This window comes from Solanum stenotomum, chromosome 3, assembly GCF_019186545.1.
Source record: "Solanum stenotomum isolate F172 chromosome 3, ASM1918654v1, whole genome shotgun sequence".
NCBI classification, from domain to species: Eukaryota; Viridiplantae; Streptophyta; class Magnoliopsida; order Solanales; family Solanaceae; genus Solanum; species Solanum stenotomum.
The window spans coordinates 65,638,836-65,664,831 of NC_064284.1; the positions used below are offsets into that span (position 1 = coordinate 65,638,836).

At 29.2% G+C, this 25,996-nt stretch overlaps 2 protein-coding genes, 1 non-coding gene and 1 pseudogene across 3 annotated transcripts in view; 2 read left to right on the plus strand and 2 right to left on the minus strand.

The window, feature by feature from the left end:
- The window catches only part of LOC125859587 (TNF receptor-associated factor homolog 1b-like), a 170,291-nt gene that overhangs the window by 83,172 nt on the left and 61,123 nt on the right, over window positions 1-25,996 (plus strand). The window lies entirely within an intron of this gene.
- Window positions 3,342-8,195, minus strand: LOC125859607 (WAT1-related protein At2g39510-like; annotated as a pseudogene).
- On the minus strand, window positions 12,708-16,708 carry LOC125859604 (uncharacterized). The gene is made up of 5 exons (XM_049539387.1): window positions 16,494-16,708; window positions 13,714-13,828; window positions 13,540-13,629; window positions 13,219-13,317; window positions 12,708-13,092 (listed from the first exon to the last, which is right to left on the minus strand). The coding sequence occupies exons 1-5, from the start codon at window positions 16,559-16,561 to the stop codon at window positions 12,985-12,987; spliced, it is 480 nt and encodes a 159-aa protein (XP_049395344.1). The 5' UTR covers window positions 16,562-16,708; the 3' UTR covers window positions 12,708-12,984.
- Window positions 24,306-24,429, plus strand: LOC125861052 (U11 spliceosomal RNA). The gene has a single exon (XR_007445923.1). It is a non-coding gene; the product is annotated as a U11 spliceosomal RNA (small nuclear RNA).

The window sequence follows — 25,996 nt, forward strand, 5'->3', positions numbered from 1 at the left end:
TAATATTAGCATTATCTTTATAGTTTCTTCTTCTTCTTCAATTTTGATTATTATCTGTGTTTTTATTTTATATTTCGATTATTGTATTATTTCGTTGTCATACTCGTTACTGATCTTTCTTTTGTTTGTTGCGTAATTCTCTTCATTTCGCATTATTTTGTTGTTATTATTGCTTTTATATCTATATTTCCTTTTTCGATTAAGGATTTATTGAAAACAATCGTTCTATTTTTATTAAATAAAAGTAAAATTTGTGTACACTTTACCTTTCTCAAAATCCATAGAGATGCGTGTAATCCAATATCACCATAACATTAAGAATTTTTTAAAGAAGAGAAATAGCACTAAGTGGATTAGTACATTTTCAGGCACCACTAAAATAAATCAAAATAGATATGATGATGGAACCACATAAAAACTCTTTTGCATATATCATATAGTATAGAAAAGCATTAAAATAATTATGGAATCAATGATTAATAGTTAGAAAAAGAAGGGGTAAACAAAAGCTTTTATAATTATATTGTATAAACTTTTGAATTCCCTTGAAGTAAGTACTCCAATGTCTATGTTTTGTGGGTATCTTAGAACAAATATTTATTTCGTATTATATGATCATTTACTAAATCATGATAAAATTAATTAATTTTTCCATTTTACTCCTACAATTAATATAGCTCTTGAAAGTTTAAATAAATTTTGAAGATTTAAAATTTCTTTTTTCAAGCTGATTAATATGAACGTAGGGCAAAAGAGTAAAGTTGATTAATCTATTAATAATTTCTTAACTATCGTATAAAATTAAAAAAAATGTCCATCTAATATGAAAATGGAGGGAGTATAGTTTAAATCTCAAATGAAGCATTTCGGTTTTTTCCCTCTAATCTCTTAATTTGTCAGAATTTCTAACTGGCGGCTATATGAAAATTTAATTTTGAAAAAAGAATATTTTCTTTATTTTAATTTATAATATTATTTGAATATGTACGAAATTTAAGAAGAAAATGAGGATCTTTGGACTTTGTTTTTGTGGTTTTATATACATCATAATATATACTTGTGTGATTATAATTTTTTTAGTTTTAACTATCGAGAATTATCGGTCAAACTTATTCATATTCGAGCTGCGCACTCTATACCTTTTGTCTCTATTTTTATTGTTTTGGTTTTTTAGTATCTTTGGAATTAGCATCTGATGTGAATTTCTGCATCATATTTTCTTCATGAATTGGTTGAGATTTTTTTAAAACATAGTATTTGATGTTTTGAAAGCTGAGTTGTATTTAGACTTTTTTATCAATCGGTTATTCCTATTCTTTCATATCTCTTTTTACAATTTAGGTCTAGATTATACAAAACAAATTGGCATAATATATAAATATGTCATTTAACTTGGTCTTATTTCATATTTATATTTTTCAATTTTGGGTGTGCACAAATACGCACTTAAACTTGTATAAAGATGAACAAGTGGATACATGAGTCCTACGTGGCATAATAAATGTAGGACATCACATATGAAAAAATTACCATGTAGGACATATGTGTCTATTCGCTTAATTTTATACAAATTTAAGTGTCTATTTGTGCATACTCAAAATTGGAGGTATAAATGTGAGTTGAGGTCAAGTTAAAGGGCATATTTATGTATTATATCAAACAAATTTAAAGTTTCTTTAGTGAAACTCTAAAGCTTCTTATACTGTTTTTCCAATTTCAAAATCTTTATTTCAAGGTTGAAGTTGAAATAATAAGTCAATTTGATAAAGAAACAACTATTTGAAATAATCTCCAAATATTATTTTGAAATTTTTGAACTAAAATCTATGGCTGAACGGAGACTAATATTATTGTACAAAATAAAAATAAAAAGTACTAAAAATTCTCTATATTTCTTGCCGGTATATAAAGGTGAAGTTTTCACAATTCTAAATTTTTTAAAATATATACTACTATCTATAATAAATATATACTACGAAGAAATGTAAATTTATCATGTTTCATTTAAATTTTAAATTTGTCTTTCTTCACCTTACACTCACAATCTTTCTTCCACTAACATTCACTAGAAAACTATGTTACTCAGACTTTATTCAATAAATATAATCGTATTTCTATTGAATGTTCCAAAAAATGTACTATCATTTTAAAAATTTGACATTTATTGAGCGACATTTTTTATGAATCCGAACAACATAATTAGAGAAANAAATCTATGGCTGAATGGGGACTAATATTATTGTACAAAATAAAAATAAAAAGTACTAAAAATTCTCTATATTTCTTGCCGGTATATAAAGGTGAAGTTTTCACAATTCTAAATTTTTTAAAATATATACTACTATCTATAATAAATATATACTACGAAGAAATGTAAATTTATCATGTTTCATTTAAATTTTAAATCTGTCTCTCTTCACCTTACACTCACAATCTTACTTCCTCTAACATTGTAGATAGTGCACCACAATTTTATTTGTACAAACAAATAAAATTCACTAGAAAACTATGTTACTTAGACTTTATTCAAGAAATATTATCGTATTTGTATTGAATGTTCCAAAAAAAATACTATCATTTTAAAAATTTGACATTTATTGAGCGACATTTTTTATGAATCCAAACAACATAATTAGAGAAATTAATTGGAGAACCTTCTTACCCCATAATTATTGACCAAAAATCAATGTTGAAACCAATAATTCAAGCAGCTCTTTTGTGTTGTACTGTGATTGTTTAGAAAGCTGATTGTGCTACTCCAATATAACTAATTAATGTTGTCAGTGACAAGTGAGCTGGATATCTTTTGTATCCATTACTAAAAAGACGTTACATATATGTGGACTAAAATTAAGTAGACTTTAATAATTGATGGTTAATTAGATGTGTTATACATCACGAGGATTAAAATTCAGACTTTATTAGTAGTAACTAATTAATTAAAAGTGCTACTAATCCTTTAATTAAATTATTTACCCGAGGATTACTGCCAATACAAAGGTTCGTGCAGCAATATTGCTCATATATTGGATTTTGGATTTTTAAGAGATAGGATTTTTTTTTATGAGCTATCCTTGGGTTCATATATTGGATTTTGGATTTTTAAGAGATAGGATTTTTTTTTATGAGCTATCCTTGGGTGCGCACAAGGGTAAAACTCCGCTCGCCTATGCAATAGCTTGCAAATTACATAGGAGTGATAATCCGCACTAGGCAAGTCCGGTGCTACGAGCTTGACCCAGAAGGCAAATTCCTTACTTTCGCTGGCAAGGGATTTCGAACTTGAGACCTTCAACATGATAGTCCCAAGCCCAAACTATTTGTAATCACGATTGTTTCTATCTGATATTTGAAAATTACTGGTCCGACTAATTCAGATTAGAACCACATGTTCCGTTCTATGAATTTTTGTCTTTATTTTTATTGTTTTGGTTTTTTAGTATCCTTGGGATTAGCATCTGATGTGAATTTCTGCATCATATTGTCTTCATGATGTAATTCTTTTTTTGTTGTGCAGCGTTTTTCTTCATCTTTTCTCTCTGATTTTGGATCTTCTTTTCCCCACAAGAGCAAGTAAAGGCCAACAATGACAATTATTGCTCCTATGATGCTGAAAATAGAAAAAAAATGGTTAATTATTTAGAACATAAAGAATTCATTGTTTTCTACTTCCTTCATATAAATTTATTTGACATAGTTTGAGTCGTCATGATAATGACATGAGTTAAGCTTAAATAAACTTGCAAGGATTTATTTTGGTGTTATAGTTTGATTTGTCATAGAGCTTAAGAAAGAAATAAAAGACTTTTGAAATCTATCAACTATACGTCAATCCCAACCAAGTTGAGATCGGCAATAGTAATCTTCATTGATCATGTCGCTTCATTTAAGCTCATTTCCGACTAATTATACAAAATAGAAAGTAGTAGTTGTCTATATTTGAGCATATAAAATGAGTTTTTTACCTGCCCATATATAGCTTTTCCCCAAACACAAAGTATGCTAGAAGTGCCACTAGTATAGTTGATAGTGGATTGAACATAGTCACAAAAACAGGTCCCTTTTGCTCTGTGCACCACAATTGAATATAGCACACCAAACCAGAAATAACTATACCCTGTTTTAAATTCCAAAACATTGTCACAATCAAATAAAATTTCACTAGAGTTATATTACTCGAATTCTTTAAAAATATTATCACATTTGTATCAAATCCTCCAAAACGTGAGTTATTTTTAGTGATTCGTTATACATCTAGAAGCATTTTTGATAAGTCCGAACAACATAGCTACGAGAGATGATCGGACCCTTCTTACCCCATATATTGTAGACCAAAAATCAATGTTGAAACCAATAGTCCAAGCAGCTCTTTTATGTTGTACTATGACTGTAGAAAACTGATTGTGCTGCTCCAACAAAACTCACCCATGTTGTCAGTGACAATTGTGCTGGATATCTTTTCTGTGTGTAAGCCTGTAAAATTTGAAGGATGCATAGGCAGACTCAAAATTTGAACTTTATAGATTCTGAATATTATGATAACCATTTCAAATGCTAGTATATACTTCAACGATTGGCCGAGGGGACTTCCCGGATACAAATAATTCAGTTAAAGACAATTAGGCAAGACGTTAGGTAGTACCAATAGAGTATAAAACTAGTATATATTTAGTAAATTACATAACACAAACATACGATATAGAACAAACCTACTTGGTTCAGCTGAACTCGTAAGTTGTCTTCTTGCTCCAAGAATGTGAGTCTGTCACGACCCAAAACTGGACATAGCCTAACTCTTGTCGAGCCAACCCTTTATAACCTCAACACAATCAAGAAACATAGACAAGAACTCCACTTTGGAGTTAGCGATTTTCTGATAGTGACAAAAAAGCTTGCTTACTTTATAAAAATTTGACTGAAATCACATTATTATTATATATTAACTTAAGGTCATTCTATAAAAAAAAACATAAACTTCAAATTGTAAATTTATCTCTAGTAATGAATCTGTCACAACTAGACTATCATAATAGACACCTAATGGCCTCAACCTAACCCTTGACCCCTAACAAAAATCAAGAAACATAAAATTTAACACACAGAACAATTTATATAGTGCAAAACTAGTCTAAATATAGACAAGATTACATTTTTGTAAAAATGACCTGCATGATGTACCATATGGCCCTTGTAATGCAACTAGCAAAAGTCAAAATTGAGCCCTTGACCCAATCTTCCTTGACAACATTGTTTCCTTGATGAATATATATAATAGGATGCCATAAATTCTTCAAAATTGCTCCTTTGTACAATGTCATAATCATAACTCCAGCCAAAGAAACAAGTGTTCCTATTATTTTTGCTATTCCTCTCGGGTCTTCAACATTAACAATTTCCAACCTACAATATTAGAAAACTTTTAAAATTAGAGTTTAATTAAGCTCTCATAACTTCGCAAGAATCTTGTGATATATGACTTAATTTGTTTAATGTTTATAAACAATTATCCCATAATTAAAAATGTGTGCTCTTAGTCTATGTGTAGGAAATATGTTTTGTTTGAACTATATTACTGTCAAATATAAAAATAAAATAAAAAGCTTAACATAATACACGAGTAATTTTGTGATTGATTAGTTAATAATTATAATAAATTTGTAAGTGTCCACAATCAAAGGATCAAATGTTTAATTAGTTATATATCACATGGATTAAAATTAAAATTATTTTAATACTAGTAACTAAGGGATAAAATGCTATTAAATCATTTGATTAATAAATTAATTACCTGAGGATTACTGCCAATACAAAGGTGAGTGCAGCAATAGTGTTGAGCATAGAAGCTATAAGTGTTGGAGAAGTGAAAGTCAAGCTCACAGAGTACATGTTCAAAGTTAAAGTCACTCTGAAATAAATTAAGGACAAAAAATGCTAGCATTATTTTGACTCAAATAATTATATTTCAAAAGGATAATTAATGATGTTTAATTGAGCTTAATTACCCCATTAGAGAAAGTACAAAGAACTCCAATAGCAAAGCCATAGTTAACTTTGGTCTCTTTTTTCTGCGTAAAGAAACAAAAACATTTAAAAGAGAATTTAAAAAATTATTAAGGAAAAAAAAAATTAAAAGAATAAATCATTCAACTGTCGATGTGTTATATTAAATTTGTACTACTATTCCATATTTAAGGATAATTTAGTTCAAATATGACATAATTCCTCTATTCTTAACTACTTGTCCAATTTAATTTTTTTATTTGTCCCTTTTTACTTGTTCATTTTGACAAATCCAAAAAAGGACAAATTTTTTTTACCTATTATACCCCCAATTAATTAATTTTGAAAACAAAAAAGGTCATATTTACCCATGTACTCTTAGAAAAGGATCATATTTGCCCTTCGTCATACTTTTTTGATATATTTGCCTTTGTCATCCAACTTTAAGGCCATATTTACCCTCCATCCGTTAAATCTCCATATTTTCACATAATATTATTCATGTTGTGCCTATGTGGATTTTATTTTTATATAATTAAATCTAAATATTATTAAAATTATTTAACTTGCTCCATACATTAAACCCAATCCACTAATCAAAATAAAACCCAACTTGATTCTTCTGCGTAAATTTATTTATGGGCATTCTATTGGAACAAATGTAGAAAACTATATAGTATCTCCTCTTTCACATTAGACAACACTCAACTTTAGAACTAATACAGATTTTAGCATTCAATTAGATATTTTTGTTAAGTAAATTAAAGCCAAGTTTCATCGCTAATCTTGACACATAAAATTGATTAATCTGCATTTTATTAAAAAATAAATAGAATATCACAAGTGCTTTGTATTCTCGATATGATTACAATTACATTAACCCATCTGTCCCATGCAAATATAAAACCCAAACCCACGATAGTTAAAGACTTGTTCTTGGGTTCATTAGTGGATGTGGGTGGGTTAAAATGATTTTAATAATATTTAGATTTAATTAGATAAAAATAAAATCCACACAGGCATAACATAAATGATATTATGTAAAAATATGGAGATTTAACGGATGGAAGGTAAATATGGCCTTAAAGTTGGATGACAAGGGTAAATATATCAAAAAAGTATGACGAAGGGCAAATATGATCCTTTTCTAAGAGTACAAGGGCAAATATGACCCTTTTCCGTTTTGAAAAAAGTTAGAACTTCTTGAAAATCTTAAATTTTTAACTCATCTACTTCATAATTAATAGGGGTAAAATGGTAAATTCACTATGTCAATCATTGTTTTCTTAATAGGTGTGTCAATTCAAAAATAGAAAAGTAATTAGGGACAGAGGGGGTATTTGCTACTAGCTCCGTCCACTTTTAATTGTCATAGTTCCCCTTTTTAGAGTCAAACTATAAAAACTTTGACTAACATTTTAAGATGTATTTTTTTATCATATTGATATACAAAAATTGCAATTTATAGTACTTTCGTATAGTTTTTGAGTCTAAATTTTTTATTTAAAATATAGAATAAATGTAATCTAATTAAATTTTGGAAATTAGTCAAGTTGACTTTCAAAAAGCGCAACATGACAAATAAAAGTGAACGAAGTATATTACATGATCAAATATATATATTTCAAGTAATTGAAGGTTAAATATACTTAGCCAACTATTTCAAGGACAAAATACAGAATTTATCAATAATAGAAGAATAAAAAGGTGCAATTATCCCTTCCATTCGATATGTTTTAGTTTGACAACACAATGAAGTTTAAGAATACAAAGAATATTTGTTAAATAGTGTTGGTCATAAGGTAAATATGTTTTTTGACATAACAAAGTTCATCGGTAATGTAAAAAGTCCTTTACCCTATCAACATATATAGCCAACATATTTAATTTATAAGCTAAAAATGGTGAGCAACTCAAATAACAATTCTCTAATGATCTAAAAAGGTCTTCTCACTATCAGCATATATAAAATTAAAATCCTAAACTTATATCGACCGCTAATTATAAGATACGTACCTTTCAAGAAAATACGCGAACGGTAACATAACTAGACCTCCCACAATGTTTCGATAAGTTACGTAGACATGAGGATTCATCCCATGGTTGAATGAAGCTTCAATAATGAAATAAAGAAAAGCGTAGCAAATTTGTACTAAAATCATAAGAAGATGAGGTTTGAACTTCTCCACAGCCATATTTCTTTGCAAAATTGACCCTTTTTCTTTTATAAAATGACCACAATTTACTACTAGCTAATATAGACAATTAATATGGAATTAATTTTTAAGAGATAGGATAGGATCTTGTTGTTGATCAAACACATTCTTGTGGTGAAAATAATTTTATACTTTTCCCACACGAAGATAGAATATGTTTCTTGTTTGTTATAAAGAAGAAAAAAATAAACTTTGAGTGAAGATTTAAAGAATGGACACAATTATTCTTGAATATTTATGACAAATGGAATAAAATGGGAGTGTAAGATTGTATTATATACACACATTTTGACCTTCTTTCTTATTGGTAGTATTAGCATTATCTTTATAGTTTCTTCTTCTTCAATTATGGTTATTATCTCTGGTTTTTATACTTCGATTATTGTATATTTCGTTGTCATACTTGTTACTAATTTTTCTTTTATTTGTTGCATAATCCTCTTCATTTTGCATTATTTTGTTGTTATTATTGTTTTTATATCTATATTTCCTTTTTCAATCGAGGATTTATCGGAAACAGTCGTTCTATCTCTATAAAATAAAAGTAAAATTTGTGTACACTTTGCCCTTCTCAAAATCTATAAAATCTATAGATTACACTAAGTATGTGTGTGTAATCCAATATCACCAGAACATTAAGAACTTTTTAAAGAAGAGAAATAACCCCTAAGTGGATTAGTACATTTTCAGGCTCCACTAAAATTCACTAGAAAGCTATGTTACTCATACTTTATTCAAAAAATATTATCGTGTTTGTATTGAATGTTCCAAAAAATGTACTATCATTTTAGAAATTCGACATTTATTGAGCGACATTTTTTATGAATCCGAACAACATAATTAGAGAAATTAATTGGAGAACCTTCTTACCCCATACATTATTGACCAAAAATCAATGTTGAAACCAATAATTCAAGCAGCTCTTTTGTGTTGTACTATGATTGTTTAGAAAGTTGATTGTGCTACTCCAATATAACTAATTCATGTTGTCAGTGACAAGTGTGATCTAGCAAAGCCAGCGCAGAAGCAGCCCCCGGATCCACACAGGATACTTCAAAGGAGGTTATCTTTAACCTACTGCTCAACAATTCCAAATCAAAATTGAAAATCTTTATTGAATCGTGATGGCCAGCTAAAACTTTACAGGGTTGAAGCATCTTCTTGGAATCACTAAGGAAGTAGGAGATATCTTTTGTATCCATTACTAAAAAGACGTTACATATATCATGTGAACTAAAATTAAGTACAGACTTTAATAATTGATGGTTAATTAGATGTGTTATACATCACGAGGATTAAAATCAGAATTTATTAGTAGTAACTAATTAATTAAAAGTGCTACTAATCCTTTAACTAAATCATTTACCTGAGGATTACTGCCAATATAAAGATAAGTGCAGCAATAGTGCTCATATATTGGATTTTGGATTTTTAAGAGATGGGATATTTTTTTATGAGCTATCCTTGGGTGCGCACAGGGTAAAACTCCGCTCGCCTATGCAATAGCTTGCAAATTACATAGAGATAATCCGTACTAGGCAAGTCCGGTGCCACGAGCTTGACCCAGAAGGCAAACCCCTTTTACTTTCGCTGACAAAGGATTTCGAACTTGAAACCTCCAACATGATAGTCCCAAGCCCAAACCATTTAGCCACCCCGAAGGGTTTAAGAGATAGGATCTTGTTCTTGATCAAACATACTCTTGTGGTTAAAATAATTTTATACTTTTCCCACATGAAGATGGAATATGTTTCTTCTTTGTTTATAAAGAATAAAATATAAACTTTGAGTGAAGATTTAAAGAATGGACACAATTATTCTTGAATATTTAATGACAAATGGAATAAAATGTAAGTGTATGATTGTACTAGAGACACACAATTTGACCTTCTTTCTTATCAGTAGTATTAGCATAGAGACACACAATTTGACCTTCTTTCTTATCAGTAGTATTAGCATTATCTTTATAGTTTCTTCTTCTTCAATTTTGGTAATTATATATATTTTTTGTACTTTGATTATAGTATTATTTCTTTGTCATTACTAATTTTTCTTTTATTTCTTATATAATGCTTTTCATTTCGCATTATTTTATTGTTGTTACTACTCTCATATCTATATTCCCTTTCCAAACTATTTAAAATTGTTTTTTTAAATCGAAGATTTACCGGGAACAGTTACTTTATATATATATAAAAGATAAAAATAAGGTTGGTATACATTTTACTCTTCTCAAAACCCATTGAGATTACACTACATATTTATGTGTAATCCAATATCACCAGAACATTAAGAACTTTAAACAAGAGAAACAACAGCAAGTGGATTAGTACATTTTCAGGCTCCACTAAAATAAATTAAAATAGATATGATGATGGAACCACATTTGCATATAGTTTATAATAAAAGTATTAAAGTAAACAAATCATGGAACCAATAATTAATAGTTAGTGTTTATACAAGTGTATATAGAAAAGGAATAATATTACACCATATTAAAGTGTCATTGTTTTAACTCAACAACAAGCAGATGATATCACATGATATTAAAAGTATTTTTGAACTATTTTAGCTTACTTAACCTTATAAAGATTCATTCATGTACGTACATACAAACCAATCATGTTTCCAATATGAGCATAAACTTGAACTTTACATGGGTAATTATCACTCGAGGTTATGGTATCAAGTCAAAGTTTGACAAATAAAAAAGAACTGAAGGAGTATATGCTAAACTTGATCCATGGACATTATGAAAGCACATATTCTCCAAACATTTTTTAGAATGCATTAATGACAGTAACTGCAACATGATTAATTAAAGCTGAAATTTTGTTTAGTTGACTCTTAATGTGAGCACTAATAAAAAAAAGCATATGTTGCTGACTTGCTGTTGCCAGCAATTAAAAATATCATAAATGCTGATTTTTTAAATTTATTTATTTTTAAATAATGTCCACATAGCTAAATATACTGTGAAGCACAGAATTTTTTATGATATAAGGTGAAGATGAGATAGTAACAATGGCTATATCATGTCCACTTCGAAGAATTGATGCTACCACTAGCGGATGTGGTGAAATAGATACAATTTCTCCACGTTTAATCAAAAGTTTAAATTTGAAAAGATTTGTAATAGGGAATGGTTCTGCTTTAATGAGTCTCGTGCGACACGAATTTGAATTAAGACGAATACCAAATACCAAATAATTATACCTTTTAAAAAAAACAAAGAATTGATGCTAAAAATCTAAGAATTTAGAAATTTGCATCTGTGGTGGAAAAAGAATGATGGCCGTGTTAGAATTAGAAAGATGCAAAGGAGAGCATTTCCTAAATTTTGCTATAATAACAGCAATTTTGTGTGTTACATTTTTTCCCAATTTAGTAGGGAAACCGTAGCCAGCCAATTTTTGTTTCTCTTTTCTTCATATCTAACACTTTAACCTAACAAGTGATTAGATAGATACTTTACTTGACTGAAACAATCTTTGATACAGAAAATATAACTTCTTCCGTTTCAAAAAGAATGGCTACTTTTCTTTTTAGTCCGTTTAAAAAGAATGAATCATTTTTTTTATAACACTTTAATTTCAACTTTCCACAAGGTACATTTAAGATCACAAGATTAATAAACATTTTGATATATTTGGCATAACTTTAATTTAAGATTACAAGATAGAAAAGTTCTCTTTTTCTTCAATCGTACCAGATCAAACTCAATCAAACAAAGAGAGTAACTAATTACACACACTTCAACTATTATATTGTCACAAAAATCTTGTTGACTCTTAGCTCTTACTAAGACAAATATTAAATACTTTCAACCTACCAAAATTTAGATAGATGAACAAAAAAATCATACCTACCATTTTATCTATGTTTAAATTGGAACTTTCTTGAACCAGCGAAAACAATCTCTCTATATTTACAAGGTAGAGGGGTAAGGTTGCATACACATCACCCTCCCCAGACTTTGTTGGGCTATTGCCCAAGTTTTAGCCAAAGGCCCATGGCCTAATCCTACTTGAAAAAGGATTGGAATTATTCTCTTTATTTGGTTTCCAATTCTATTAGGAAAAGGATTGGAATAGTAATCCTACTTGGAGTTGGTTTTGGCTTTGTAAGGAAAAGCACAACTCTATAAATAGAGGATGGTCTTGAGAGAATAATTTAGATTGCTCATTAATATTGTCTTTGAAAGACATTAGGACATAAGAGAGGTTTTTGAGAGAGCTTTCAACAAGAGATAAGAGAGAAGAAAAAGGGTTCTTTTGCTGCAGTCCTTTATTCCGACCGGCAACCTTCAGATCGTGTTTTCCGATTAACTAACCGTTGGATCGGGCTGAAATTTGTACGGAGTGTTCCTGACATCTTGGTGGTTGATTTGAACGGTGAAGATCGGATTCGGAAGTCAGCAAGATCCTGTTTTAGGTCCCAAACAGCAGCTGGGTTTGGGTGGTGTTTCTTTCTATTTATCTTTTGTTGGTNACATGAGAACCAATAAAAGCTAACAAATTAAATTACTAGGAATTGTCAACTTCAGATTCTTTTTTTGGGGACTAATATATAAATCAAAAAAATTTTCCAAGTGATAATTTATCAGCAACAGAAAAAACAATCAAACAAAAACGAAGCTACAAAGTTGGGGAATTTAACCGAAGTAAAATTGCAAAATACAAAGCTTACAAGAAACTCTTCAAAGAGGTATGGCATGCTGCAAATCGATCACAGCAAAATTGAAACATCTCTCAACGTCTCATATCCCTTAACCTGTCTTCGTCTTGGGAGCCTTCTTCTTTGGGTGGGAGGATCTATTGGGCGCAGAGCTCTTCATGCCAATAAAAAAGAACAGTGCGCCGAGGAGTGCCAAGCTCTGTCAGAAAAGAATAGCGTAAAATACACAACTAAATAAAAACTTGCAAAGTTTCGTTCTAGATATAGCAATTTGGAAATAATGGACGCAAGAAATGATAATTTAAAGAGATATATGTTGAGTTACCTGAGTAAACTTGACAAAGAGTTGAGCAAACTCTTTCTTGTCAACATCGTAGTTGTAGAAGTCATATAAGACGGGAGTAGCAATGGCTTGATGCAGAACCTTCATTCAGGAAAAGCAGAATGAAGATGTGGTCAGCAGGGTGAAGCAAACAAATTCAAACAATTCACTTGTTTTAAACTATGTTGCTCAGACTCTTTAAAAGTGTCACTGAGTGGACTTCAAATCCTCCAAAAGTAGTGTGGTAACACTTTTGAAGAGTGCAAGCAACACATATTTTAAAGCAATTTCATAAATTTGTTTGAGCAAATAGTAGATACAAACCAGGATTATAGCTCCAAAAGAGCTACCAAAGACAAAGAGAAGGCTTCCAAGACTCTTCATGATCAAGGCCCCAAAAATTAGATGTTTCATCTGTGAGTGATATCTTGAGTCATTAGACCAATTGGACAATTGCTAAAACCAAGTTCAAATAACCAAAAGCAAAATAGTTATTACCTCTACATGTGGTACTTCAAATCCAGTGTGTGTTGCGACATGCTTAGACAAAACATCAAACTTAGGTTTTAGTGCTTTTGCTGCTGAACCACCATCAACCCCAAAGTCGTTGAACCTATAAACAACAACAAAATAAATTAAGATTTAAAGAACTCAAGGTGTTGTTCTTTTATGATCTCTTAACATCTCTTTTTGATATCCTCAAATGTCTTGAAACACAAGTACGAAATGAAAAGAAACAAGTAAATATACACAAGTTTGAAGTACATATGCTAATCGATAGACTACATTTCCAGTATCTCTCTATAAATAAGCCTACAGCTTTGCTATTTTGAAAGGCACTAAACTTATCAATTTCCTGAAAGCATGTATGAGTTCCATAGTGAAGGGGTAGCATAACTGAGCCTGATTCTCCTCATCAACTATAGATATCTCTACAACATCTGTGTTATTATTTTCTCCTCTTAAACAATTATTCTGCAGAAAGGATGTGAATGCTACTTGCTGGCAACTATAACAGATTGTAGCATTGCACCGTTATATTCTGTACCTTAAAACTTATTCCCCTCAAACTAACAACTTCTAAATGGACAATTTTCAGGAATAAAAGAACATAGAGAAGTCAATAAACAGAAAAGACTTCCATATCTGATCCATTTCAATTAAACAAATAAGCTTGCGTTGATATCGGATGTAATTGTGTATGTTTAGCATGGAAAGACTTCCCGGCATTATCCCATAAGACCAGAAATAGGTAAGGTTCAACTGCTAACTTCGAGAGTGTTATGTGTTTTTTTCTTTATTTTATGGCAAGGAGTAATATCACCACATAGAAAATAAAGTATGTTATAGTCACTTAGAATGAAAAAACAATTTAGTGGTAGCAATTTCAAACTAAAGTGATAACACAATCAGTAAGTGCACCAAAATTGGAATAGATAGCAGGTACATAAACATTCAGATCAGTATTACTATAAGCAATATAGCAGCAAACCTAGCGCTTCGAGTAGATCAATGCACAGAGAGAGACAAACAAACACACTCATTCAACCAAACAGTACTTAACTTTACTACCAAAGAAAAGAACAAGTACAAGCTAAAAGAATTAAACAACTAGCTGATCAAAATCAATATATTAAAATTCTTAAACTTCAGGCCAATTCCAGTCCACTAGTAATTCATCTAAATCCCACTTGGTCCAACTCCTAAGTTACTAGTTCAAACAAAGGAGAAACCCCTAACAGTCTCTAATCACACAATAACTACACAGTAAACCACGCATAGTGATAATGATCTCAATGCAACTCAAATAATACTACACAGAGTTGTATGAACATTGAAACTGCAAAAGAAAAAACAGAATCAGAGTGTTTGCAACTCGAATTAAATAATTAGCTAATCAAAAGCCGCGCAATGAAATTCTAAAACACTTTAAGTTCTGAATCTGATCCACTAGTTCATCCAAGTCTCACTAAATCCAATCAACCTCTTCAGATACTGATCTGAACCAATGAGAAAACCATAGCTTCCTTTAAGAACACAATAAAATGAAACATACCAATGAAGAACTCATGCAACTTTAAAATACTATACAAAGTTGTATAAACACTGAAACTTCATAAGGAAGCCACAGAAACAAAGTGTGAGCTACTAGAATTACATAACTAGCTGACCAAAAGCCACATGATAAAATTCTAAAACATAAGTTCCAAAACCAGTCTACTAGTTCATCGGTCCAAATCCCACCAGATCCAATCCAACTCCTCAGATACTGATTCAAATCAAGAAGAAGCCTTAGCTTCCTCTGAAGCACACAAAAAACTTACAACAAACCAAATCAGAGCAATAAAGAACTCAATGCAACTTTCCGAAAACAGTCTCTCTGCCTCCACGAGGTGGGGTAAGGTCTGCTACACTCTACTCCCCCAAACCCCACTTGTGGGATTTCACCAGGTATGTTGTTGTTGATGAAAAAAAACTCAATGCAACTCAAATAATACTACTAAAAATGCACATTCAATTACATGGTACTTAACTTTACTATCAACATAAAGTAAAAGTATTAGCTAACAGAATTGAACTGGTCAAAAGCCATATAATCAATTTTTTGAACTTCAGCTCCAATTCTAGTCAACTAGTTCATCCAAATACCTCTAGATCCATTCCAACTCCGCAGATACTGATTTGAACAAAGCAGAAAACACTAGTTTCCATCAAAGCACACAATAAACCACACAGCAAACCATAACATCACTATAATGAACTCAATGCAACTTAACATTCTATACAGACAGAAACAGAGTAGAATTGAACAATTAGCTTATCAAAAGCAACATGATCAAATTCTAAAACTTCAGATCCAAATCCAGTCTACTAGTTCATCCAAATCCAACTAGATCCATATCTGGCTTTGTTTACAGAGCACAACAAACCATACAGCAAACCAAATCATGGCAATAGACAGCTCAATGCAACTCAAATAACAGTACATAAACTTGTACAAACAGTAAAACTTCATAAAAACACAGAAACAACGTTAAAACATACTAGAATTAAACAATTAGCTTATCAAAAGCCACGATGATCAAATTGTAACACTTCAGCTCCAAATCCAACTAGATCCAAACCTAACTTTGTTTAAATCACACAATAAACCATACAGAAAACCAAAGCATAGCTATGAAGAACTCAATGCAGCTCAAATAATACTACACATACATTCAAACTGCATAAAAAACATACAAAAGTAGATCTGAACAAGCTACTGATGAGTTTCTTACTCTTGATAAGCAGATAGAACGAAGACTGATACAAAGAGAAACCTCCCTAAGAATGATAACAAACCCATTACTGTAAACTCAAAGCTTTCTCTCTCTAGAAAACAGCAAGAGATTCAAAATAGAGAGAGAAACAGAGGAAGACTTCTATTGCATTAACAGTTCGAATTATTTATATATAGGGTGATAGAACAGTACAGTTCATTTTTTATTTTTTTAAAAAAAGAGAAAAAAAAAAATTGTATTTTCCCTCCAATGCCGCGCTTATAAATATTTGAAGTTTTATTTTAGCAAACTCTCGCGAGTAGAATAAAGGTATAATACTCGCTTTATGAGTGTTCTGATGAAGGGAACACGTTTCAAGGACCAATAGAATTTGGTCAAGTGACGTGGCGAATGGAATGAGCGAGTATGCAACAACTAAAAGTGCAGCGATTGGTGAGTACTTTTTTAACTTTTCTCTGAGAAAAAAGTATTTTGCTCTTATTGGAGAAAAGGAAAAGAGCAAAAAAAAAAAAAAATGATTTTGTTTAAAATGAGAAGGCCCATTTATTTGTACTTTTTTTCATAATGATTTTTTAATAATTTGAAAATCATTTAATTTTAAAATTTAAAAAATAATTTATTATTTATTTTCCAACTTATTTAAGTTATATTTAAGTATATTCAAACATGAGCATTATTTCAAGTATTCTTTGCAAGAGCCAAGAAGTACTATGAAATGCAACTTCAATTTCATAAATTTTAAATAAAAAAATTAAAAATTCATGATCAAATGTCTACTTAGTATCAATAAATCAGATTGGTGATGGAAGAAGGAACGATATGCATTACTAATGATCTTGAGTAGGCTCCCGCTCTATCCAATAAACTTTCATAATTAAAAACGATAACTATATAGATAAATCATATTATAAAAAAAATGTTAACTATCAATCGAGCGTTATTTCCAACTAAATGAATTTCATACAACCTACAAATATGGAAAAAAATCTACCTTTAGTTAAAGATTTTGAGTTTGAATTATAAAAATCTTAAAATATTATTTCCATAAATGAATTCTACGTGATTTCAGTCTAGATTAGTTTGAAAAATCTCTAGTACCAAAGTTCAAATAGTTAATTAAAAATAATAAAATAAAATAAAATAGAAAGAAAGAAAGAAGTATTTTTTGCTACTACATGTCAATAGAATTGATGTGTTTGTTTTTTCCATTGGTTTTTCCATGGTCAAACAATTAGAAACGTGAGAATTCAATTACGTGATGGAGATGATTTGAAAACTCACTGAGAATTTTAGTCCAAAGTATGTTTACATTTTAGAAATACTAAATTACTTTTTCAAGTTGGACATATAGTAATTTATATTAATGATCATTTAATAGGTTGTATAATTGAATAATGTTGAATATGGTAGCAACATATGAAAGGGATTAATTATGTTAGGTTTGCATTATTTCTTATTTAATAATTGATTTGATATATTAAAAATAACACGTATTGCATGACTTTTTAAAAAATATTCTTCTTTTACAAAAATATCATCCATATTCTTTAGCTTTGTATATTTTCATGAATACATGGAGCTTCAACTAAATTTAGATCGCTCACTGCTAGGCGCTTTCGAGATTGGTGCTTCCTATAAGAATTTTTTTAGTACATAGGGCTCTGACCCGAGACATCTGGTAAAGGTGAAATAGTCTAACAATTGCACCACAAGTCCACAACCTATGTTGTAACCTTCTAATTGTTAATATCATGATTTTCTGTATATTAATTATACATAGAAATATAGAATAATCAAATAGAGTGTACAACTAATACTTACATTAGTTATACATAGATTAAAAAATGTATTAAAGAGGAAATAGTATTACAAATTTAATACATGCATTATTTTCTAATATCTTCTACCAAACGTACTCTTGATTATTCTGTTTTCACTTGTAAATATCATTGCAGCTTGTAAATTATATTTCAGAAACATGACATGCAATAGCCTGTTTGAATTGATTTATTTTATGTATTTTAAGTAGTTTTATAATTTTTGAATAAAATAATTTAAATACTTATTTTTAAGTTAAATAATTAAAATATTGAAAAAAAAAGAGTTAAGTCTACCCAAACAGACTCTAAATCATGTTCGCTAAACTTGTTCATAAATCGCATTCATCTGGTGCGCTTTATCAATAGCATTTCAGATATTAATGGATGTGAGTGTATGTGCATGCAGGGTTGGTAAATTAACAGATGTATTAATTTATTTATTGTTTCAGTAATTTCTATTACTTTAATAAAAAAATATATTTCCCTATAATGTGCTATCAATTTACTAATGTAAATAATTATTAGTCTATTATTTGATAATAAAAAAAAATAGAAATTGGCATTCAATATACAGACTTTTTTAATATCAATTGAACTTATTATTTTTTGAAGAAAAGTTTTTAAGTGGGTGCTAGAAAATTTGTATTCATTTCTAGAAATGACTTTTTGAAATAAATTGTTTTCACTAAACAATTTATTCAAAGAGAGGCTAAAAACTTGGAACAGCCACCTAGCTTGACCTCTTTGATGTATTTATTAATTTTTTTCTAAAAAGAATCATAAAAGCATTTATTAGGTAGATAAATTAACTAATTAGACTATATATGTTATGTTTGCATTATCTCTTATTCAACCATTGATTTAATGTATTAAAAATAACATCTATTGCATAATCTTTTTTGTTATATTTTTCTTTTACAAAAATGTCATTCACATTCTTTAGCTTTGTATATTTTCACGAATACATGGACCTTCGACTAAATTTAGATAGCTCACTGCAGGTCCCTTTCGAGATTGACGCTCCCTATAAGATTTTTTCCGTACCTAGGATCCTATCCGAGACCTCTAGTCAAGGGTGAAATAGTCCAACAATTGCACCACAAGTCCACAACCCATGTTGTACTAACCTTCTAATTGTTAATATCATGATTTTCATATATTAATTATACATAGATTAATATCAAATAAAGTGTACAATTAATACTTACATTAGTTATACATAAATTGAAAAAATGTATTCAAGAGGGAAATAGTAATACAAATTTAATACATGCATTATTTTCTAATATCTTCTACCAAACGTACTCTTGATTATTCCGTTTTCACTTGTAAATCTCATTGCAACTTGTGAATTATATTTCAAAAACATAACATGTAAGAGCCTGTTTAAATTGATTTATTTTAGATATTTTAAGTAGTTTTATAGTTTTTTAATAAAATAATTTAAATACTTATTTTTATGTTAAATAATTGAAAAATAAAAAAAATTGAAAAGAAAAAAAGAAGAAGTTAAGTCTACCCGAACAAGCTCTAAATCGTGTTCGCTAAACTTGTTCATAAATCACATCCATCAAATCCGCTTTATCAATTGTTTTTGAGATACTAATGAATGTGTGTGTGTGTGCGTGTAGGGTTGGTAAATTTAACAGTTGTATTATTTTATTTATTGTTTGAGTAATTTCTATTACTTTAATAAAAAATTATATTTTCCTATAATGTGCTATCAATTTGCTAATGTAAATAATTATTACCTCTATTACTTGATAAATAAAAATAAATTGGTATCAATATACACTTTTTTTAATATCAATTTAACTTTATTTTTTCAAGAAAAGTCTTTAAGTGGGTGGTAACTGCTAGGTACTTTCAAACTTTAGAAAATTTGTATTCATTTCTAGAAATGACTTTTTGAACTAAAATTCTTTTCACCAAACAATTTATTCAAACAGAGACTAAAAACTTGGAACAGCCACCTAGCTTGACCTTTTTGATATATTCATTAGAGTTTTTCTAAAAAAATCATAAAGTATTTATTATATATATAAATTAACTAATTAAACTACGTGTGTTTGATAAGAAGACTTAACATGTGTTTAGGTATTTAATTAAAATATAAGTTAATTCAAATATTAAATATAATATATCAATAAATTTAAAGAATTATCGATATATTGCACCTTCAATTTACTATATCAAATTAAAAACATCTCTAAAGACATCTACGACACAATCTGTTGGGATATATTTAAAATTGAAGTTCATTAATCTTGGCATGTTCGAATAATATCATGATTTGGATATTTCAATTTTACAAAAGATAATGTCAAATAGAGTGTACAATTAATACTTGCACTAGTTAATAATAGGTTGAAGAAGTGTATTAAACAAAAAAGTAGTAATACAAAATTTAATACATGCATTGTTTTCTAATACTCATCTTCTACAAACGTCATCTCAGTGATTTATCCATTTTTATCTGTAAATTTTATTGAAAGTTGTAAATTATATTTCAGAAACATAACTTGTAAAAGCCTATTTAAATTGATTTATTTTAGGTATTATTTAAAGTAGTTTTATAGTTTTGGATAAAATAAGAGTTGGGGAACTTTCACAAATAGTTACGATAATAAACTTAATTATGCTCTATAGCTATAGTTTGCATATTTACAGGTTGTAGCTACAGTTTAAGCTGTCTCGTTTGTATAATTTGCGGGTACATTTGTATAATTCAGTTTATTTTGTATAAACTTGAAATAACAAATTTATACAGTTACAAACATATATTTGAAGTGTAAACAATTATGCAAATTATATTATACAAAAGTTATTATACAAATTCTGAATTATACAAATGTGTGAATTATACAAAACTAAAAAGCTGAGCCGCATAATTATAACCAAAAATAGGTCGCGAATTGTAATTAAGACAAACTATAGCTATGTTAAGCAATTAACTAGTTAAATACTTATTTTTAAGTTAAATAATAAAAAAAAAAATTATACTCCCTCCATTTCAAATTAATTGAATTTTTGAGGTGTTTCACATCCTTTAAGAAAAAAAGATTAAGACATAAATTTAGCATAACTTTTCATTTTTACCCTTATTAATTCTTGTCAAATTTATGATTAAAATAACTAAACATTAATTAATAACTAATTTCAATACTAACTAATAAAGGGTAAAATTGGAAGAACATTCTAAAAGCGATCTTGAAAATTGAACAATTAAGCTAATTTAAAAAATAAAAAATATCTCAACAATTCAATTAATTTGAAATGAAGGGAGCAACTTATAAGTCCACCCAAAATAGACTCTAAATCGTGTTAGGTAAAATTTATTCATAAATCGCATTCAAAGAATGCGTTTTATTAATAGCACTTCAGATACTAATGACTCTCTGTGTATTTACATGCCAGTTGGATGGATGCATTTNAATACACACTGCTAATGCATGCGTTATTTTTCCTAATACACTCTACCAAACGACCCCGCATTGTTTTCTAATACTCATCTTCTACAAACGTCATCTCAGTGATTTATCCATTTTTATCTGTAAATTTTATTGAAAGTTGTAAATTATATTTCAGAAACATAACTTGTAAAAGCCTATTTAAATAGTTTATAGTTTTGGATAAAATTAGAGTTGGGGAACTTTCGCAAATAGTCACTATAATAAACTTAATTATGTTTTATAGCTATAGTTTGCATATTTACGGGTTGTAGGTACAGTTTAAGCTGTCTCGTTTGTATAATTTGCAGGTTTGTATAATTCGCGGGTACATTTGTATAATTCAGTTAATTTTGTATAAACTTGAAATAACAAATTTATACAGTTACAAACATTTGAAGTGTAAACAGTTATGCAAATTATATTATACAAAAGTTATACAAAGTATATTATACAAATTCTGAATTATACAAATGTGTGAATTATACAAAACTAAAAAGCTGAGCCGCATAATTATAACCAAAAATAGGTTGCGAATTGTAACTAAGACAAACTATAGCTATGTTAAGTAATTAACTAGTTAAATACTTATTTTTAAGTTAAACAATAAAAATAAATAGAAAACTATACTCCCTCCATTTCAAATTAATTGAATTTTCGAGGTGTTTCACATCCTTTAAGAAAAGAAGATTAAGATATAAATTTAGCATAACTTTTCATAAATTGGAAGAACATTCTAAAAGCGATCTTGAAAATTGAACAATTAAGCTAATTTGAAAAATGAAAAATATCTCAACAATTCAATTAATTTGAAATGAAGGAAACAACTTATAAGTCCACCCAAAATAGACTCGAAATCGTGTTAGGTAAAATTTATTCATAAATTGCATTCAAATAATGCGTTTTATTAATAGCATTTCAGATACTAATGACTCTCTGTGTATTTACATGCCAGTTGGATGGATGCATTTTTTAAAAAAATACTCAAATAATAGCTTTGGCAAATTGATGGATCTTAATATTCTACTTCAAATTGGATCCAATTAAAAGCCTTTTTCTTTATACTTTCTGTGTGTTCATTTTTAGTCATTCATTTTGGATTTTGTACGTTGTTTATTAAATAATGATTAATATGAATATGTATATGTATTAATTGATATATAGTAATATGTTTTGAGATTTTTTTTGAAAATAAAGTTATTAATGTTTAAGGTAAAGAATGAAAAATAATTATTAATTTTTCTTGATATGTTAACATTGACAATTAAAAGTGAAAACCTAATTTTGAAATATCAGATAAATAAAAATGATTTTTTTAATAATTTCTAGTTCTTAAAAAAAAAATAATTCTATAATGTGCTATCAAATTGCTGATGTAAATAATTATTACCTCTATTACTTGATAAATAAAAAAAGTGGTTGGAAGTTGATATGCGAGATGGACAAAGTCGGCTTCATCTAATGGTTCATGATAGAATCTATTGAATGCATTTGTAAAACACGGAATTAAGGCAAAAAAACGGATGTTTTCACTAGCACCCCTTGGCTTAGGATATACATCCAGATCTAGAGGCATACATAATTAACGATAAGAGCAGAGATCTCCTCTCTCCTTCGATCCCTCCACCTCTGACACGATCTAGTAGAATATATTTTAAAATTGAAGTCAATTAATTATGGCACGTTCGAATAATAGTTGTTAATTATCTTTCTTCATGGCGAAGCAGACATGCATGACCTCTCCACTTAGGTTGTTTTGGAAAATGGAAAAAAAAATATAACGTGAGATTATAATATGAATATTAAATAATATAGGGATTATAATATAGATTAAAAATCGATCAAATTATTTAGTCAATACTATATATTTGGTTTTCAACTATTCTACAATCTATATTAGTTTTGAATTGTATAAAAAAAGCATTTTCTATATGTTATCAAAAGGTTTGCTAAAGTTTGTTTTTCTCAAATAATTACACGAAAAATTTATCTTCCTTTCAATAGTTAGAGGGATTTTGTATATTGGAAATTAAAATATGGACAAATGAGATTTTTGTCTTGGAGTAATTGAAGCCACTTGTAATTCGACCTTGACTGATCAAGCTATCATTTGAACGAGTTCATGTATTTGATATTAATAAAGCTTTGATATTTAAAAATCACGTTTAATCTCACGATGATCTTCACATCAATAACAGTTGAAACATGCATAGGATTAGAGGAATTAGTTAATACAAGATTACAATCTATCTTATGTTAATCCATCATCCCATTGAGATAAATACCATTCAAATTTAAATACTCCTATTTTAGATGTCTATAAAATCAATTGCTTCCATATAATATTACTCCTTCATTCCAAATCATAAGTCTCATGTTCGAATGCTAGGTAGAAAACTGTCTTAGATAAAAAACACTTTATCTCTTAAGCCGAATGTTAATATACGTATAAATTTAATGCTCCCACATCGGCAGCTAGGCATGTATGAAGAGGAAATAGATGGAAATAAAATGGAAGGATGTAGCTGATTTGAAGAACTAAAAAGGGTCGGTTGGCTAAATATGCCACTCTTGCCTGCGTGGTGAGTGCTGTATGGCTATCAAGACATATGGCCGGCATAATTTGTGGAACCTTACAGGGTTGGCTCCCCGGCCGACCCTCTAATTCGATACTAATTCTATTTTTGATAAAAAGAGAAATTGGGAGACCCAATCTTGAGGATAAAGAGGTTATAGATAGGTTGGTCATTAAAAAAATATTATAATTATATTAATGTTAAGAGTTAATTATATTCTATTTATGTTTTTTCACAAAAATCTTTAAAAACTTAAGAATTTTTGATACATTATTTAACGTCACATTGCGAATGAAATTTTATAAAATATGTTGTTTATTAAAGTAATTTTTTCTTTAAAAAATCATCATAAAAAAGATCTCTAGTCATTAAAAAAAGGTTGTTATAAAAAAATTCTTTGTGTATTACCTGAAATCTTTAGTCATTAAGAAAAAATGGTTATAAAAAGATAATCTTGTGGGCAATGGACCTAGAATTCCCTGACTTATATAATGCTTGAGTTTTCAAAAAATAGGTTTTGGTGATTTGATTCGTATATTTACTAGTAAATTGATGGGTTATTGATTGCCCAAGATTATTTGGATTGAAAATGGATTAAATTACAAATCATAACTCATCAAACTTAAACAAATTGAGTGTGTCATGTTTTTGTGGGTTAATTTTGACACCCACGTTTCACATGTCCATAGAGTCGTAGTGCAAGGGTGAATCCATATTGATGAACCCTTTGACAAAAAAATAATATAATTTAGTATAATTTTTTGTCGAAGGGTTCATCAATATGGCTTCGCCCTTGCACTACGACTCTAATTATATTGATTTTTTAAAATATACATACAATAGATGTTAAAACAAAACCTTTATCAGCTTCTTTGTGTGTATAGTTTTTCCTTGTATTTTAAACCTTTTTAGTAAAAATCTCCACTCCACGTCTCCGCCACTACAAGAACACTTTGCGTGTGTTTGGTATGAAGGAAAACATCCAATTTTCTCATGTTTGGTTGGGTTAAATGTTTTCCAAATCAACTCATTTTCCTCAAATTTAAGGAAAATGACTTCCCTTCAAAACTTAAGGAAAACATTTTCCAAAACTCTCTTCCAACTTCAAACTACAATTACTTTTTTGTTGAAAAAATCAATTTATTTTGTCCCTACCCTCTAACCAACCCCCNCGATGAGGGAGAGATGAGTGCGTGGTGGCCTAAGGGTTGCAACCTCGCTGATTTCGCCGGATCGCCGGATGCTGGGTTTGTAGCAGTTAGAGGTGGCTTTGTTTGTGGAACGTCCCCGGAGAAGATGGAGTTGCAGTACAGTCTTTGGTTGCCGGAACTTGAGAAGAAATGGAAAATTAGATTTATTTGCTCGTGGGTATTAAAAATATTTGGTGGGTTTTTAATTATTCGGGTCAATTTTTTAATTGTGGGTAAAAATTAAATTAATTTTGGATAAATCGTTAAGATCGTGACACATGTCTTTCCGTTAGTTCAAAGGGTATATACACTCCAAAAATTAGACGGTAAGGGCATCAATGTCCTAAAAGTATAACGAAGGGTATCTACATACCATTTACGATAATTCGAGGGTATATTTGTCCTTTTTCCCTTTATTATAACGCTGACTTCAAAGGATATGGGATGCCAAAGTGGAGTGAGAAG